This window comes from Zosterops lateralis (assembly GCF_965231275.1).
Source record: "Zosterops lateralis genome assembly, chromosome: 1".
Classification (NCBI taxonomy): domain Eukaryota; kingdom Metazoa; phylum Chordata; class Aves; order Passeriformes; family Zosteropidae; genus Zosterops; species Zosterops lateralis.
Window position 1 is genome coordinate 65,327,503 of NC_139762.1, and position 14,839 is coordinate 65,342,341.

Genomic DNA, 14,839 nt, shown 5'->3' on the forward strand with positions numbered 1-14,839 from the left:
ACAGCGCCTCGCCGCCCTCCGCCGCCATGGTGAGTGTCCCCCGCATCCCCCGCATCCCCGTGCCGGACACGCACACATGCACATCCTCCCGGGGCCGCCCGCCTCCCAGCCGCCGCTGCCCCTCTCCTCCCTGCCCCCCGCTCCTCCGGGGCCGGCGGAGAGCCCCCGCTGCCCGCCCTCCTCCCTCCCTCGCCGCTGCCCCCGCTCCTGCGGGTCGCATTCGGGGGGAAACGGGGGACGTGGCCCGAGGTGCCCCCAGCCCCCACGCGAGGCACCCGCGCCGCCCGCGCAGGTCGGTCCAGCGGCTGAGCTGGGACATTATAGGGAAGGAGGGAGGGACAGAGGGACCTTAGGGAGCGGGGGAGGAAGGGTCGGGGAGAGGGAGCCCCGGGGGCAGCCGCGAGGCGTGCGGGGACAGGCACGTGGAGGAGCGCGGTCCTGGGTGCAGGGAGGGATGGAGACAGGGAGCGAGGGATGCGCAGCCCCTGGGCATCCATCCCCGCGGGGCCCCTTGCCCTGCCCCGCTCCCAGCAGGTGCATCCTGCTCTGCTCCGAGGTGCGTTAGTTAGAGCGTGTTACATAAACCGATTATTCCCGTTAGTTTGTTATCTTAACAGAAGCTCTTGATTTAGCCCTGCAATCTGTAGTGGAACACTTTTTTTTTTTTTTTTTTTTTTTTTTTTTTTTTTTTTTTTTTTTTTTTTTCCCCATCTAATGAATGAACAATGGAGTTTTAGATTCCAGTTCAGCATTTAAAAGAGTTAAAGTGGAACAATGAAGTCACCTATTTAGTGAGCAATGCCGATTCCCCATAGCACGTTGTGTCTTTGCAGTCATAGTAACTTTCCCAAAGGGGCTCATCCTGTTTATAAACAGCAATGCATTAGGTGTACTGCTGACCTTATAAAGTAGGACAGTATCAAAGAAGTATTTTGGAGCCTTAAATTTTGAGGCACCTTGGGATGAATGATTTGGCAAAGCTCGTTGTATCAGAAGTTTGAGACACGATTAAAACAGAGCCTAGTTTTTGTTTTATATGACTGAACCACAAAAACACTTTTTTTCCCCCAAAAAAAGTCTTTGCATCATATATAGTAAATTCTGCCTTCCTTGAACAAAAATCAGTTTGGACCCTTTCTCCCCCTATAAATCCAGGCATGAATAATATTCAAATAGTCATTCTATGACTTGAGTCCTCTTTCTAAACGTCGTGTATGCACCTGCTGTCAGTCTGAATCTGTTTCTCTTATGTATTCTATTTGCCACCAACTCAGCTTTGAGATGATAGATATGAGAAGACCCTATTGAAAAGACCTGAACTGGTGCAGTAGTTTATGCTGCCTAAGCCCCCTTAGAGTGACATATCTGAATTCCTATTTCCTATCATTTTGGAATATAAGCACAAAAACTATGAGTAAATTACCATAGATGTACAAAGCCTAAGTAAATACCAGCCATTGATAAAGTCTTCCTTGTGGCAGAGGAAGAAGATTACAAAGATACCTGGTGTTGCAGAAGGTACTCTGCATTATTTATCAGTAATTGGTACAGGTAATACCCAGGTGCTCAAGAGGCAGCTGGAAAGAAAGGTAAAATACCCTGAACTAGTTAAAATGTTTCATTTTGATTCCTTTTAGGAATTAGATTAAGTCAGTTATACTAGGTGCAAATCAAGGAAGCATTGGTTGATAACATAGGCATCAATTAACCTTGAGATTTTTCTTGAAATGACTGGAAGTCATAACCAGAAGTCACCATTCAGAGCTACACATAGGTTTGGATTATCAAATTTTACTCTTTTGTATGTCCGGTAATCTTAGTGTTCAAAAGTTTCTGACATTTCCCAAGCTTTGTTACTCATACATAAAGGCATTCTGAAGAATTGCCAATCTGAGGAAGCCCTTGAAGTGGTATAAAGGCTGAAGGTTACATTGGCTCAAAAGTTGGAAAGAGTGTCCTTGGAATAATCCTGTTACTGAAACAAAAACCTGAGCTATTGATGAAAGCTGTTGCAATGACCTTTCTAATGCAGGGTTAAAAGTTACAGCACATCGATTTCTGGATGGACCTGGAGTTTGGGGGCAAGGGGTCGTGGGGACAGGGGTCAGAGTATACTACCAAAGGTATCAGAGGCGAATGTAGGACAAACAGATTTTTGGCCCAAGTGGTGGGAACATTGACTAAGTATTCCCTTCTCTAGTATAGAAATAGAAATAAGCAGGTGTAGGTTGCTAGCTTCCTTTAAACTCAACTGAGAGTTTTTTCAGCATACTGGGTGTTCAACCATCACTGTTATTTGTTGAAAGGTGCATAAGAAAACTTCTGTGTTTGTTCATTTTGAAACTACATTTTGCTGAAGCAGCAAACCACTGCCATCATAAAGCATTAAGTATTTCCTCAGCATCCTCACCGTATGAGGGCAACCACAGTGGCTTGGCTCTTCTGTTTGTGTATCTCACTGCAGCTCTCCTTGCTTCAGTGTATCTAGGTCAAATTACACTGGCTCAGGATTTGGCTGCACCCTTGAACTTTAAACCGATTACACGTTTTGATTTGTCAGTGTATTTTCCATGGGGTCAAATCCCACTTTTATGGAGTAAGAGGGTGTATAACATTGCACAGTCATAGCAACTTATGCTTGCAAAGAGACTAAGTAGCACTAAGGTAAGCATAAATGTGAGGACTGTATTTAATAGGTGCCAGTATCTATACCTCTACAAGAATCCAGTGGTAGAGGGAGAGACAGAAGATGTTTTTCATTTCCTTCAGAGGCTTTGACACCTCTGTAATCTGAAGCCAACACAGAAAGACATCTAACTCTTCTAAGCATTCATAAGTGTCATGGCCACCATATCAGGATATGGACCTTGATATGGGCATACAGTGATTGCAGAACATATGCAAAGGACCCTAGAGAGCACAGAAAATGCCTCTTCTTTGTTGACAGTAGCCAAAATAAACCCTTGTCTCATTGTCCATTGGTGTTTGTTAGTTTCTCTGAATACTGCATGAGAAAGAGTCTTGCATAGACAGTGTTCTAGCCCCTGAGCAGTGACATGCAAATTGGAAGAAAGCGTTTTTCAGGAGACAGAGACCAGCTTGGCCCAAATACCTGATGACACAACATCCAGTGCTACAGCACCCACAACATCTCTCCAGCTCCAGCAGAGTGAAGAGGGAATGGACTGCAGCAGCCCTGCCATCCAAAACCGGAGCAGGAAGGCAGGGGTTTGACAGCTGACACAGAATTAATAAGCTATGAGAAAACATACTGAGAAACTGCCTATACAACATAAAAAATAGACTCTACTTGCATAGAAATTCAAGAGGAGATACTGAAGGCTTTTGCACATGGTGGAATTGATTAGGAAAAAACTTTCCAGGAACTGAAGTAAGATTCCACCAATTCATTTGCATACTTACAGATGCCTGCTTACCAAAACCTGCACGCTGCCCTTAGTGTTGATCCCTCTCATCTCTAGGAAGATCCTTTGATTCTTGAAGATAGATCATTGTATCTTCATTACAAGCATTCTGTCTTTATTACAAGTCTGCCTTGTGAAAAAAAGCACACTCCTGTTGTTCATCAGGCACTCAATTTTACATTCATTTAACTTTATAGCATCTCTTGATTTTATTGAAGAAAAAGGTTAATCATGTGCGGTTTATTCCTGCATCTAAGCAAAATTCAAGTGTAAATAAATACACTTGAGATGATAATTCTCAATTATTCATCATATGCTTTCATGCCATGCTATATGAGAGTTTTGTTAAACACTGCCTGTAAAACTGATTTAGAAGCTGAGACATTATTAAGCCTCATATAAACAGAGTCTGAAGTCTGTATTCAGTGATAAAGTAATGTGTCACAAGTGCAGCCTGATTTGTAATTGAAGAAGGTAATGGGGAGTGGAGGGAAATTATGAGGATGGAATTTAATGTACCACTGGTTGTTCCAGTCAAAGAGCTTCTGGGATGACCCTTCTCATGAGGCAGTGGTGAAAAGGTACAAGGAGGATTGCCCAGCCGTAACAGAGAAGAAACACCCTGGGACTTGCAGCTCTGTCACATTATAAGCACCACACTTCAGACTTAGAGCACATCAAATTTCTCGGCCAATTTGTGAGCACCTGGCAACAATGGAGCTTGTAAATCCATTATCTGCATACACCCTCCATGGCTTGCCTTATCATATGCTAAATACACCAGCCACGATATCTGAGTGACTGCCTCTTTACCCATGGGACTGCTGCACAGCTGACAAGTAGAGTACAATATGAAATGAAGTGAATATTTATGACTTCTCTGGGTCTTCTTATCCCCCTAACTAACAGCAAAAGCCACTTTTAGTTTTCAAGGACTAGTTAAATTTAGATTTAGGAGGGCAATTAGAATTCTTTACATCTTCAAGAAATGACAACATTAATACTGAAAGTACTCTGACTTGATGCCAGTCTAACAACAACAGAGTGATAATTTTAAATTTTGAGTTCATCTAGGTAATGACTTTTAAACTGCACTGAATTTCTTTTTTCTCAGTCAAAACTGACTGTGATAAAGTGGTAAAGGTCAGCTCCCCATACTGAAGGAAATCAAACCCTCTCTGGTAGAAATTCGTATTCAAAGATATGTAATTAGAGAATAAAAACATTAAGGTTTTTTTCATCATCATTTGGAGAAATTTTGATTTTTTTCACTCTAAGGAGGACAGATTTGAAGCAAGAGATAGTTCATATTCTGTGTCATCATTTGAAAACCAAACACATCGAGTAATGGAAATTAGAAGTAGGGCGATGAAGGTTCAAATAAATGTCCTACACCCAAGCATTAGGAGCCACAACCAAACGATTCTTCCCCTAATTCCTAAAGAACCTCCTACAAGATGTTCATCAGTAGTCACCATTCATGATGCTTTTTAGCCAGCGAAGACAATGTGGTACAGCAACCTAACAGGGGGACTGACTTACACACGTGATAAAACCTCTGCAGCTGCTGTTATTTCCTCTGTGTGGGGATAACTGATGCAGTTTACAGACATTTTGTATCATTAGGCTATTACCATGCAGCGCAGTCATTAGCATTTTTATTCTGAGGAAAGTGTCGGTCTGGGTGTTTCCATGGTGTAATGGGTTTAAGAGTCTGGGCTTTAAAATTCCAGCTATGTGTGGATTAAACTCTAGGATACCCACTGTTGGGGCTGATGGAGAAAGGGAGCTAATTAGCTTGTGCACCCTCTTATCCTGTGCCAGCAGACAGCACTCTGTTATTTGGGTTTCATACAATTTTAAGAAGAGGTGTCCTTGGAGTTCATTAGGGTTCATTTAGGGTTTTTAAAGAGGTAAATTTAGAATTGTTTTGGAGGAGGAGACATAAGAGAACTTCCATACTCTCTATTTTATTATTTATTAAGCTTGAAAATCAACTGTCATTTCCTTTCCTCTCTTGCCCAGTCTTCTTTAAACATGACTGAAGTCCAACATTAATTAGCATTTGAAATCCAGGGTTTTGCCCTCAAGGACTTAAGGGAGAAATGGAAGGAAGAAAAAAAAGTTAAGGACCAGTTACCAGAAGACGATATTTTCCTCTTTAATTGTTGTTTTGTGTTCTCAAGTGACACAGGAAAACAGGCATCACCTTCTGTTTCTTTATTTCTTTGTATTACACTTGCATTTTCATATCCAACTAGAAGTGAAACAATACTGTTTCTTGCATTTTTCTCTAAGCACGGATAAAACTGTTCCAAAAAGCAAAGTACCTTCAAATTGGCAAGGAATAAATGGTTGGCACACTTTTTGAGAGTGATTTCCTTGTCAGGGAATTGGCACATCTCTTAGTAAGGCAGTTCTGAATATTACTCTCCACACCCGCTTTCTCTCCAGTTGCTGGTTGCAGCCAGCCAAGTTACTTCTGCTGGAGTTTAAAAGATTAGCTGTGAGGCTGTGCAAGTTCTAATCTGGTAGGAGTTGGTATTTGTGTCAGAACCATGTTTTACTGTGCACATGGTGTAATTTTTTTTAGAGTTTGTCAATAGTCCATGCAATTCCAGAGGGAAAAAAACATTAAGCCTGTCTTTATATCTCTATGCTTGTCAATTTATTATTAAATATTTTTATGTACTAAGTAGTTTACATTATTTGCATTATCACTGGCCACTCAAAATTATTCTCCTCCCCAAATTCAGATGCTTATGTGATATGAAAAATATCCCATTGCATGGGATATTTTTTAGAACCAGCTCTATCTGTCCTCTCAGCTGTCAGTATTATGTGTCTTCCGGGAGTAGCATTTCAGTGTTGCTTTGCTGTTACACCAGACTGTACTGTGGATTTAAATCTCAAAATCAGCCTTTCTTACCTAGGAGTACCCACTTACCTTGACTTGACTTCTTTCCAAGATGTCTTTTAATACTGCCAGAAGACTATGCATGAAGCCAGACAAAAACTCCATATTTTCAAGTTAATGGAGGAAAAAGAAGAATCAAAGACTTAGAAAACAAGCATATCAGAAACCAATTCAGATTAGCAAAGTCTTTATAGGTTCCTTTCTTCTTCCCAGTTCCTGCTGCTACTGAAAGCAGAAATGAGAGATGTCTTCCAGCCAGCAGTGATCATCACACTCCAAACTGTAGACAGCTTATTTATGTGCGTTACCTGAGAAATCAAAATCTTCTCCCAAAAATACGTCCACTGAAATGTGTTGGAAGAATCTGGATTCACTCTTAAAAGCACCCTTGGAAATTTTTCCTGTTCAAATACTGGAGCTATTTGCTTTATCTGGCAGCTTGATGATTAAAAACCATGAGATAGTACTGCCCAATCAGTCCTTCCCCAAAACTAGAAAAACGAAGCACATCACATCTCTAGTTTTATAGCATTCTTTTCAGTTTTCAGGGCTCTGTTTTCTGGCAGAAATTTAGTTACATATTCTCTCTAAGATTTTTTTATTTTTCTGATATGTGTCAAAAGCCTCACAGGATCTTCATGCTCTCCTTTAAAAGACAAGATACAGCTTGTGATTTCTTGGTGCTAAAACATGTTTGAAACTTGTCTTTAAAACTGGCAATTTGTGCAAGGCAACAGAAAAGGTAGCATTTAGCTTTATTGTTCTGCAAAATAGAAACACCTCTCCATTTCAGTGAAAACTGAAATGAAAACCTTTTGGGTTTAATGTAGTTATTTCTTCCTTACTGCTGTAGCCTTTGTAAACCTGCATTTTAATAGTATCTGCAAAAACTCTTGAAAGATAAAGAGCTAGAAAAGACTTATTTTGCTTACAATAACTTAAAGAAAAACTAAAAAATATCCCTTATAACCTACCCTGGAGAAAAAGAACCTTTTCTTCCCATTTTACATTTACTAAAATAACAGCATAATTTTATTTCAAATCTGGTATAACTAAAATGTCCCTCCAGGACTAAATATAACAGATGTTTTTCACAAAATAATTTCTTTGTCATCAATCAGGAAGCAATTTTCTTCTGTTTGCCAGACACCTCTGGGAGATGTCAGAATTCAGATCAGAAAGTGTTTTGTTGGAAAGGTACAAATTGAAAGCCAAGACAGAGAGGATGTCATTAAGACAGGTGTAGAAGGGAAACAAGACAGCACTGTCCCATTTTTCCCCAAGATGTGTTTTCCTGAGTTTATAGAAGTGTGACTATTTCAATATTCTGGCTTGTTAAACCTCAGGTCTTGCTGAAGTTTGACATGCACACTGCAAGCCCTTAATAAACCTAACAGCTCCTGAGCACTCAATAGGATAAGGAACATTCTGATCAGCTGAAAATGAGAAATCCATACTAGTCCCCTGGTCTGAATTTGAGTTTCGTGTGTTCTTGCTTCTTTTACAAAGGTGTCCCCCCACTGTTCCACCTCCAAATATGAACAGCATTGATAAGACACTGGTGTAATTCTCAGAAGCTTTCATTAGATGAAATAAGGTGGTTCTTTAAGCAAAAAGGATATAATATTATTTAAACAATGAGTCAGTGTAAAATAAGAACATTGAACTCAATAACAAAGCATAAAGCAAAGTGAGATGATTAAATACCTGTGACACTTCATTCATCAATCCAGCATTAGATGGGGTTTGAGAATTTATGCAGTTGACTCCATAAGCCAGTCTAGGATATATTTTTATAAATAAAAATCAGTTGATCAGCTCCTCATGTTAGTACTGCAGGTAACTGAGTTTAATTTAGGAAAGAGACATATGCACAGTCAGAATGAAAGTAGCTCTTGATTTCAGTTAGAACCCTCAAATAACACAGTGTTTATACCTATCTGGGCAAGTACCAGAGGACATCTTCAGACATCACCTCCTGGATTCTTTCTTATAACTTTCATATAATAAATAATTTGAAATAGATGGATTTTCTTTAAAATCAGTGATACTTAGAATTCTTTTATTTTACCCGCTTACCTAACTCTCACAGCTGTCACACATTTACCCCCTCACCACTTTTATAGATTGCATAGACTTAAACAGAGGTGTATATTTCTTGCTATAGTTGGTTTTCCAGGGGGAAGCTTCTTAGCGCTGTTTTTTTTTTTTCCCGAAGCATCTTAGTACTGTATAATATTAAATAACTTGATTTACCATTATTACCTTTTCCACTCTTTCAGACAGTGCATTTCACCAGCAAACAATTATTCTGTGTCTGCTAGCTGGTTTTTCTCCCTTAGTTGTTTTTTTTGTTTGTTTGTTTGTTTTGGTTTGGTTTTTTGTTTGTTTGGTTTTTTTGTTTGTTTGTTTTTTTGGGTTTTTTTTTTGTTTTTTTGGTTTTTTTTTGAGTACAGACAGTTCTCATTTTATCTGTTTTTAAGGTTATTTGTACTGAAACTTAAATCAGTGGCAAGTGCCATCAGTGCTACTTCTAACTTCTGTAAAACAAACGTATTTATTACATTTAATTGTAAGAAATTGTCATCTCTTCAAATAGTTATTCCTAACAGCACACATATAATGCAAAGTAAGAAGTGATGCTTATCCTTCTTGGAAACCTAAGCCTGTGAGGATATTAATTTTCTGGAAAGCGGTACTTGATCAGTGCCTGTGATGTGTATCAGGTCTCAGATACTTCAAGCTGACCTTGCCAGCAGCTCTGTTTTCCTCCCATCTTCTATCTGTCCGTTACAGAGCAGCACTGAGCCTCATCAATGCTTAACTATCAAGGGAACCAAAATTTTTCCAAATGATATCTGTGTTTATAATGGCTGTTTCTTTTGAGAAGCAGTTCATTCAGCCTGGATGGGTGTGACAGCCACTGCGGTGCAGGGCTCTCTGGAGCTGTTATGTCACATGGAAATTCCCAACTTCAGTGGCGCTTGACTTTACAGGTCAGCCTAGGCTGATCCCATCAGATGATCTTCCTGAATGCTGAAGAAAGCTAGCTGTGTGAAAAGCCTCTACCAAGAAAGCCGATCTTCTAATACTGGACATAATCACAAAGGCACAAGATGTATTGCAAGACCAGCAATATCCACTAAAGTGCTGGATGTTTTCTAGTCACGCTTTCTTTACATATTATTAGATATCATGACATGCTTAACCTTTAGAATTTTTCAGGTTTTACTTTTCTTCTTTCAATCAGCAGTTGCTGGTAAATGGTATCTAGCATCAAATGATAAATTATGAGATAAATGTCTATTACAACTCACGAGCTCGAAGTCTGCTTGATTTAAAATTTAACGAACAGATTTTAGAAGTAGATATTTTTACCTAAAACTTCATGCTTCTTTCCCAAAACACTTTATACTCCCAGTTGAAAAGCTTCCTGTGCTGAGTTTTGTGCCTGCATTTGTCACACAGCAGTTAGACAGTTTTGTACATGGGTAATGACCTCGAAGTGAAATTGAAAGGCTTTGCATGTGTTCGAAGATTAAGGCTGAAACCTTAGAAGCTGGGATGTGAACTCTCTAATCCTCAGCAGCATGCTACAAACACCTCCCCCTCCTCCATTCTTTTCCTTCCCCTTCTCCAACTTATGTCCCTATAAATAGCTCAGGAAAGGTTCTATCCATTTGGGCAGAAACTGCAAGAAATGGCACAGCAAATGACTGCAAACCAAGAAAAAACATTTCTCTAGTGGGCAAAAAACCACACCCAGATCTCCTTCGCCCTAACTGTAAGAACAAGGACAGCTGAGTGCTGGTACTTTTAAGGATGTGGCTAGAGCAGGATACAACATGACCTATGTTACCAGTCCCTGCATGGAGAGCAACAGATAGAAAGCATGCACACACATATCTCAAACTTAGTTGCCTTGCCAGAGTCCTGCATTCCCTTTTTCTGAAGAGAAATTAAGATACAAGGGCTCCACTCCACTGGCAGTGGGCCCAGTGAGTCTGGCCAAGGGGACAGTCACATCCATGTGGAATTCTGCTGGTCTCTGCAGCACCCAGCATAGCATTTACCCATCATGTGTTGAGTTATAATTGTGCTATGAACATGCCTCCTCATAAATCTTCTGCTTCTTCCAGGGGCAAGGGGATGGGAATTTGTCCTGGTTTAATGTCCTTGTGTAATTTAATAACTTGAGCAGGTTAGACAGAGTATGTATCAGGGTAGATTTTGCCTTTGGGCAGGTACTTAACCCAGTTTGACTAAGTGTATATAGGTGCAACTTTCCACAAAGGAAAAACGGCTGGGCAGAATTCGTCTTAGTAGATTTAGTGATGGTATAAATAAAACACTCAATAGAGGGTTTGGGGAAAAACAAACAAACAAACAAACAAACAAAAAAAACCCCAACAAACAAACAGATAAGCATTATTATAAATGTGGGTTTTAATCCCAGTGTGTTCCTTTCTGAATTTATACAGGTCAGTAAAAATCTTAATTTAGAGGTATTTGTTTTAAATATAATTCTGGTTTTACTGTTACAGTGAAAAACTTGAAAGTATGACTGTAACTTCTAGATTGTGTAAATTTATGGAAACAAGAACTTTATGGCTTAGTTCAGTAAAAATGCAGGGCAGAGGGGGTTTGATTTGGGGGCTCTATACTAAAGAAGTCACTACAAAGCTGCCAAAGATATGAACATCTCTCTGCTCCTGTTCCAGCTGTGCCAGCTCCCAGGCACACAGCACCATTCCCTTGCTGCAGGTCACTGTCCTGCACGGCTCACATGAAGTTGGCACAGTGTATTCTAAGAACTCCTGTTTAGATAGTTTCAATTAACCAATCCCTTTATCTGAAATAGGTACCAGCTGTAGAACCAGCACTGCCAGCAGCTCTGCAGTGTCATTCCCAGCCTAGGGGAAGCACAGCTGAGAAGCCAGTGCATGGCAGTCCAACTTTCCAGCAGGCACAGTGGCTTTCATGGTACTTAAAATGCCAGAGCTGTTTAGCTCTGATTTAGTTTGTCTGTATGTTTATAAGGAGTTCAGGGCAGTTAAATAATTGCATCAACTGGAGACTGTTTCACTCATGAGGATAAAAGTATTTTCAGGACCATTACTTATTTATGAAAAAAATAAGGTATCCTGTGTTACAATGTTGTATTTATGCATGGATCTTTTTATATTTAAAACAGGCTTCTGTACAAATTCTGTAGCTATTGCAACTTCAAAGTACTTCAGGAGCATGAAATTAATAGTAGTGAATTTCAATAATTCATAAGTCATTGGCTATATGTCCTCTGCATGGTTAAGTGATGCAAACAAAATCTGCTGCATTTCATTCATTTTCTTACATACAGTACCTGTAGCATTTTATATGTTAGAAGTGGTTTCCATTTCATACATCCTGACTACAAGAATTTGTTACTGGTTGGAAACAAGTGTTAGTTACGTGTATGTAGGGAGCTGTCAGTTTTTCCAGCATCTCTCAGTTTTCCTTTTTTTTTTCACATGCTTCACAGGCAGCATTCAATCTTCTACCACTCATGTCCTTAGTGAAAGTGTGTCTATAAAAGGAATTAAAACTGCAGGAAAAAATATGAATTAAGCAATTACTTAGTTAATATTTTATAAGTTGAGTTTTTGACTTACAGTTTTCTGAAGGGCTGCTGACAATTGGCTGTCAAGGATTACAAGATATAAAAAGCACTCTAACGCTTTATTTCATTTTTATATGTCTACATTTTAGTACTTTATTTTAATTTCATTTCATTACTTTAAAAGGGAAAAACACACACTCTTTTAAGTGTGCCCAGAGGAACTAGAAATGCTACCCACACAGATTTTCAAATACTCCTGCCTTGTCTCTCCTGCCAGCAGCCAGGGACCCCCCAGCACTGGTTCAAGCTGCTTTAGAAACTCAGGCAAAAACTGTTCAGTGGGGGAAAGCCCCAGCCAGGGAACACATTTTATAAAATCCTTTTTGATCCCCCTGCCTGTATCAGGAGGGGCAGGCAGTCCCTTGCACATTAATCCCTGCCGTGGGGACACAGTTGCAGACATCTGGGACGGCAACCAAGAAACCTACTTCTTTGGCACAGAGTGCCCTTTGTCCTCCTGCACTGCCAGGATTGTGGGAAAACCAGAGCTCTTGCTTTGGGTTTTTTTGGGGAGGGTTTGTTTTAGTTTGGGTTTTATTTAAGGTTCTTTATCCTACAAGCCATGAGATCGTGTGCAGAGGCTTAGAATCTCCTATTCATCTTAGATCGTGAAGTTTGTTGCAGTAGAAAATGAAGATATTTTCACAGTACTAGAAAGGATATGTTATCAGCTTGTCCCTGTTTCTTTCTCCAGAAAAACGATCAGTTGTGTATGCAAAGCACAAAATAAAGTCCTACATGCATTATACTAACTTAGGAAATCAGCTTCTCAGCAGCAACACAATCTGTCTGCAAACAGTGAGGAAAACAAACTTTTCAAGATATTACATACTGAGAAAACTGAGCTGCAGTGTAGACTTGTCGTTGTAATTCTCCCCTACCATTTCATTTGCTCCCTGTGCCTTTTTTGTTTATTTATTTTATGGGTCTAAATGTAGAATACAAAATCTTTATGCAAAAACCTTGTAGTTGCACACGTGGCAAATTTTGGGCAAACACTCTATACCCAGTATATATTTGGGGAATATTCTGTTCCAAAACTAAATAATCTGGTGAATCCAAAGCCTTAAAAGGGTGATTGCCTCCTTTGTTTCAGTAGAATTATTTTCCTGTGCTTTTCAAAGTGCAGCTGGCTGTCTTGCTCTTATATAAGGGGAAATTCTATACTGGTTCTTCATATGCACTTTGGTTAGGCATCCTTTACCAAGCCTAGTTGTTTGGAAGCAGGTAAGTTAAGCTGTGCAGGCTTTTGGATTGCTGATGTAAAATTAATTCTGACACTGATCTGTCTTCCCAACGCCTCGTAAAGTCAACAAGAGCTGAACAGACAATTAAGAAAGCAACTGAAACAGAATTAACCTTTCTTGAAAAAAACTCGTTGGGGTTCTTTGCTCGTAACTTTAAGACCTGCCTGATCCAAAGGAAACTCTGTTATTCAAGTCAGAACCCATTCCCAAGGATTGTTGCTTTGCTTGAGAAAAGGATGTATTCACTCAGGCTGCTAGAAGGAGGCAGAATTTTTATCTAGTCTTTCCTTTTTAACAGATTTCCTTTTTGGTTTTTTCCTCACATTCTTGTCACATTGTCACTGACAGGAATTATGCTCCAGCTCAGGTCATTCTGTCATTTTAAATCTGATTGTTAGAGCAAAGGAAAATGAGGTCAATAATTGCTACCATTTTCTTGGGAACCGGCAGGCCACATCTGAGGTCTCCCGAGAGAAATCTTCTTTAATTACAAGTTAAGCTGATGTTCCCCTGTGTAGAAGGTAGAATTGAGCAGGATTACTTTTAAAAGGATTGCACTGATCTGCTTTGGTGACAGTTTCATTTTGAAATTCTGATAACAAGCAAGAAGATGGATTATAAAGATATGTTTCTTGAGAGTGTACATGACTGACAGATATTGCAAATTGGGCCACAGCAGCAACTCTTCCTTTTTGCTCTTCTTTTAAGGCCATATAAGATCAATTTTAAGAGCTGAAATTGGCTTGCACTATTTTAGTGACCATTTAGTATGTTCACAAAGAACAGAGCAAAAAAAGTTTGGAAATTGTAGAAGGGAAATCATGCAGTCATTCAAGAAAGGGGATTTTTCACTTGGAGACACTGTGACTCTCAGCCTTTGATAAGATAGAGAAATAAAAAATGTGTAAAAGGCAGAATGCTTTCGAGCACTTCAATTACGAAAGGGATTTGTAAAATCAAGTAAATATTTATGGGTTCTTAAAACACTTTTCTTCTGACCCATGCAACTGTAGTGCAAAAACCTTCCAAATTCCTTTTCCTTGTACTTAAAAGAAGAGCTTGAAGAGCTGATTAATTTTGCAAAAGCAATTTTTCTCACAATAACTGATCTGACAGTAGCATGACTGGTAAAACAAGTCTTGCCTCATATTATGTGAGCAGTTAATATTTTCTATGACTCATAGCAGGTCACATAGTCCAGAAACAAAACTTATGTCTGAAATAGCTCACACACAATGTTTTCACTAAAATTCTTCTGCCTCTTAATGCTTTCTCACCTGTGGTATTGATTGATGGTGTTTTAAGCTGATTTGAATCCTGACAGAAACCATAAAACAGCTATTCCTCCATCCTTATTCCCATGTGTGGGATGAGCAGGTGCAGCACTGAGCAGGACTACAAAACCAAGTAAAATAGACCTCTTGTTAAAGAAAATTTAAAATCCCAAAGCAGAAGGAAGTTAAATATTAGTGTCCTTTAATCAGAAGTGAAAACTCTGGAGTATGTTGGCTCACCAGCTGAAAGCAGCTCAAACTCTCATTTGCAATGTGAGTCACCAACCATCAAGGCAGAAATGATCAAGTTTGAGAGA

At 39.5% G+C, this 14,839-nt stretch overlaps 1 protein-coding gene across 1 annotated transcript in view; it reads left to right on the forward strand.

The window, feature by feature from the left end:
• The window catches only part of ELOVL2 (ELOVL fatty acid elongase 2), a 57,128-nt gene continuing 42,289 nt past the window's right edge, over positions 1–14,839 (forward strand). The window contains exon 1 of the mRNA XM_083862588.1: positions 1–29. Coding sequence (XP_083718714.1) covers positions 27–29 — 3 coding nt within the window. The 5' untranslated portion in view covers positions 1–26. The remainder of the gene's footprint in view (positions 30–14,839) is intronic.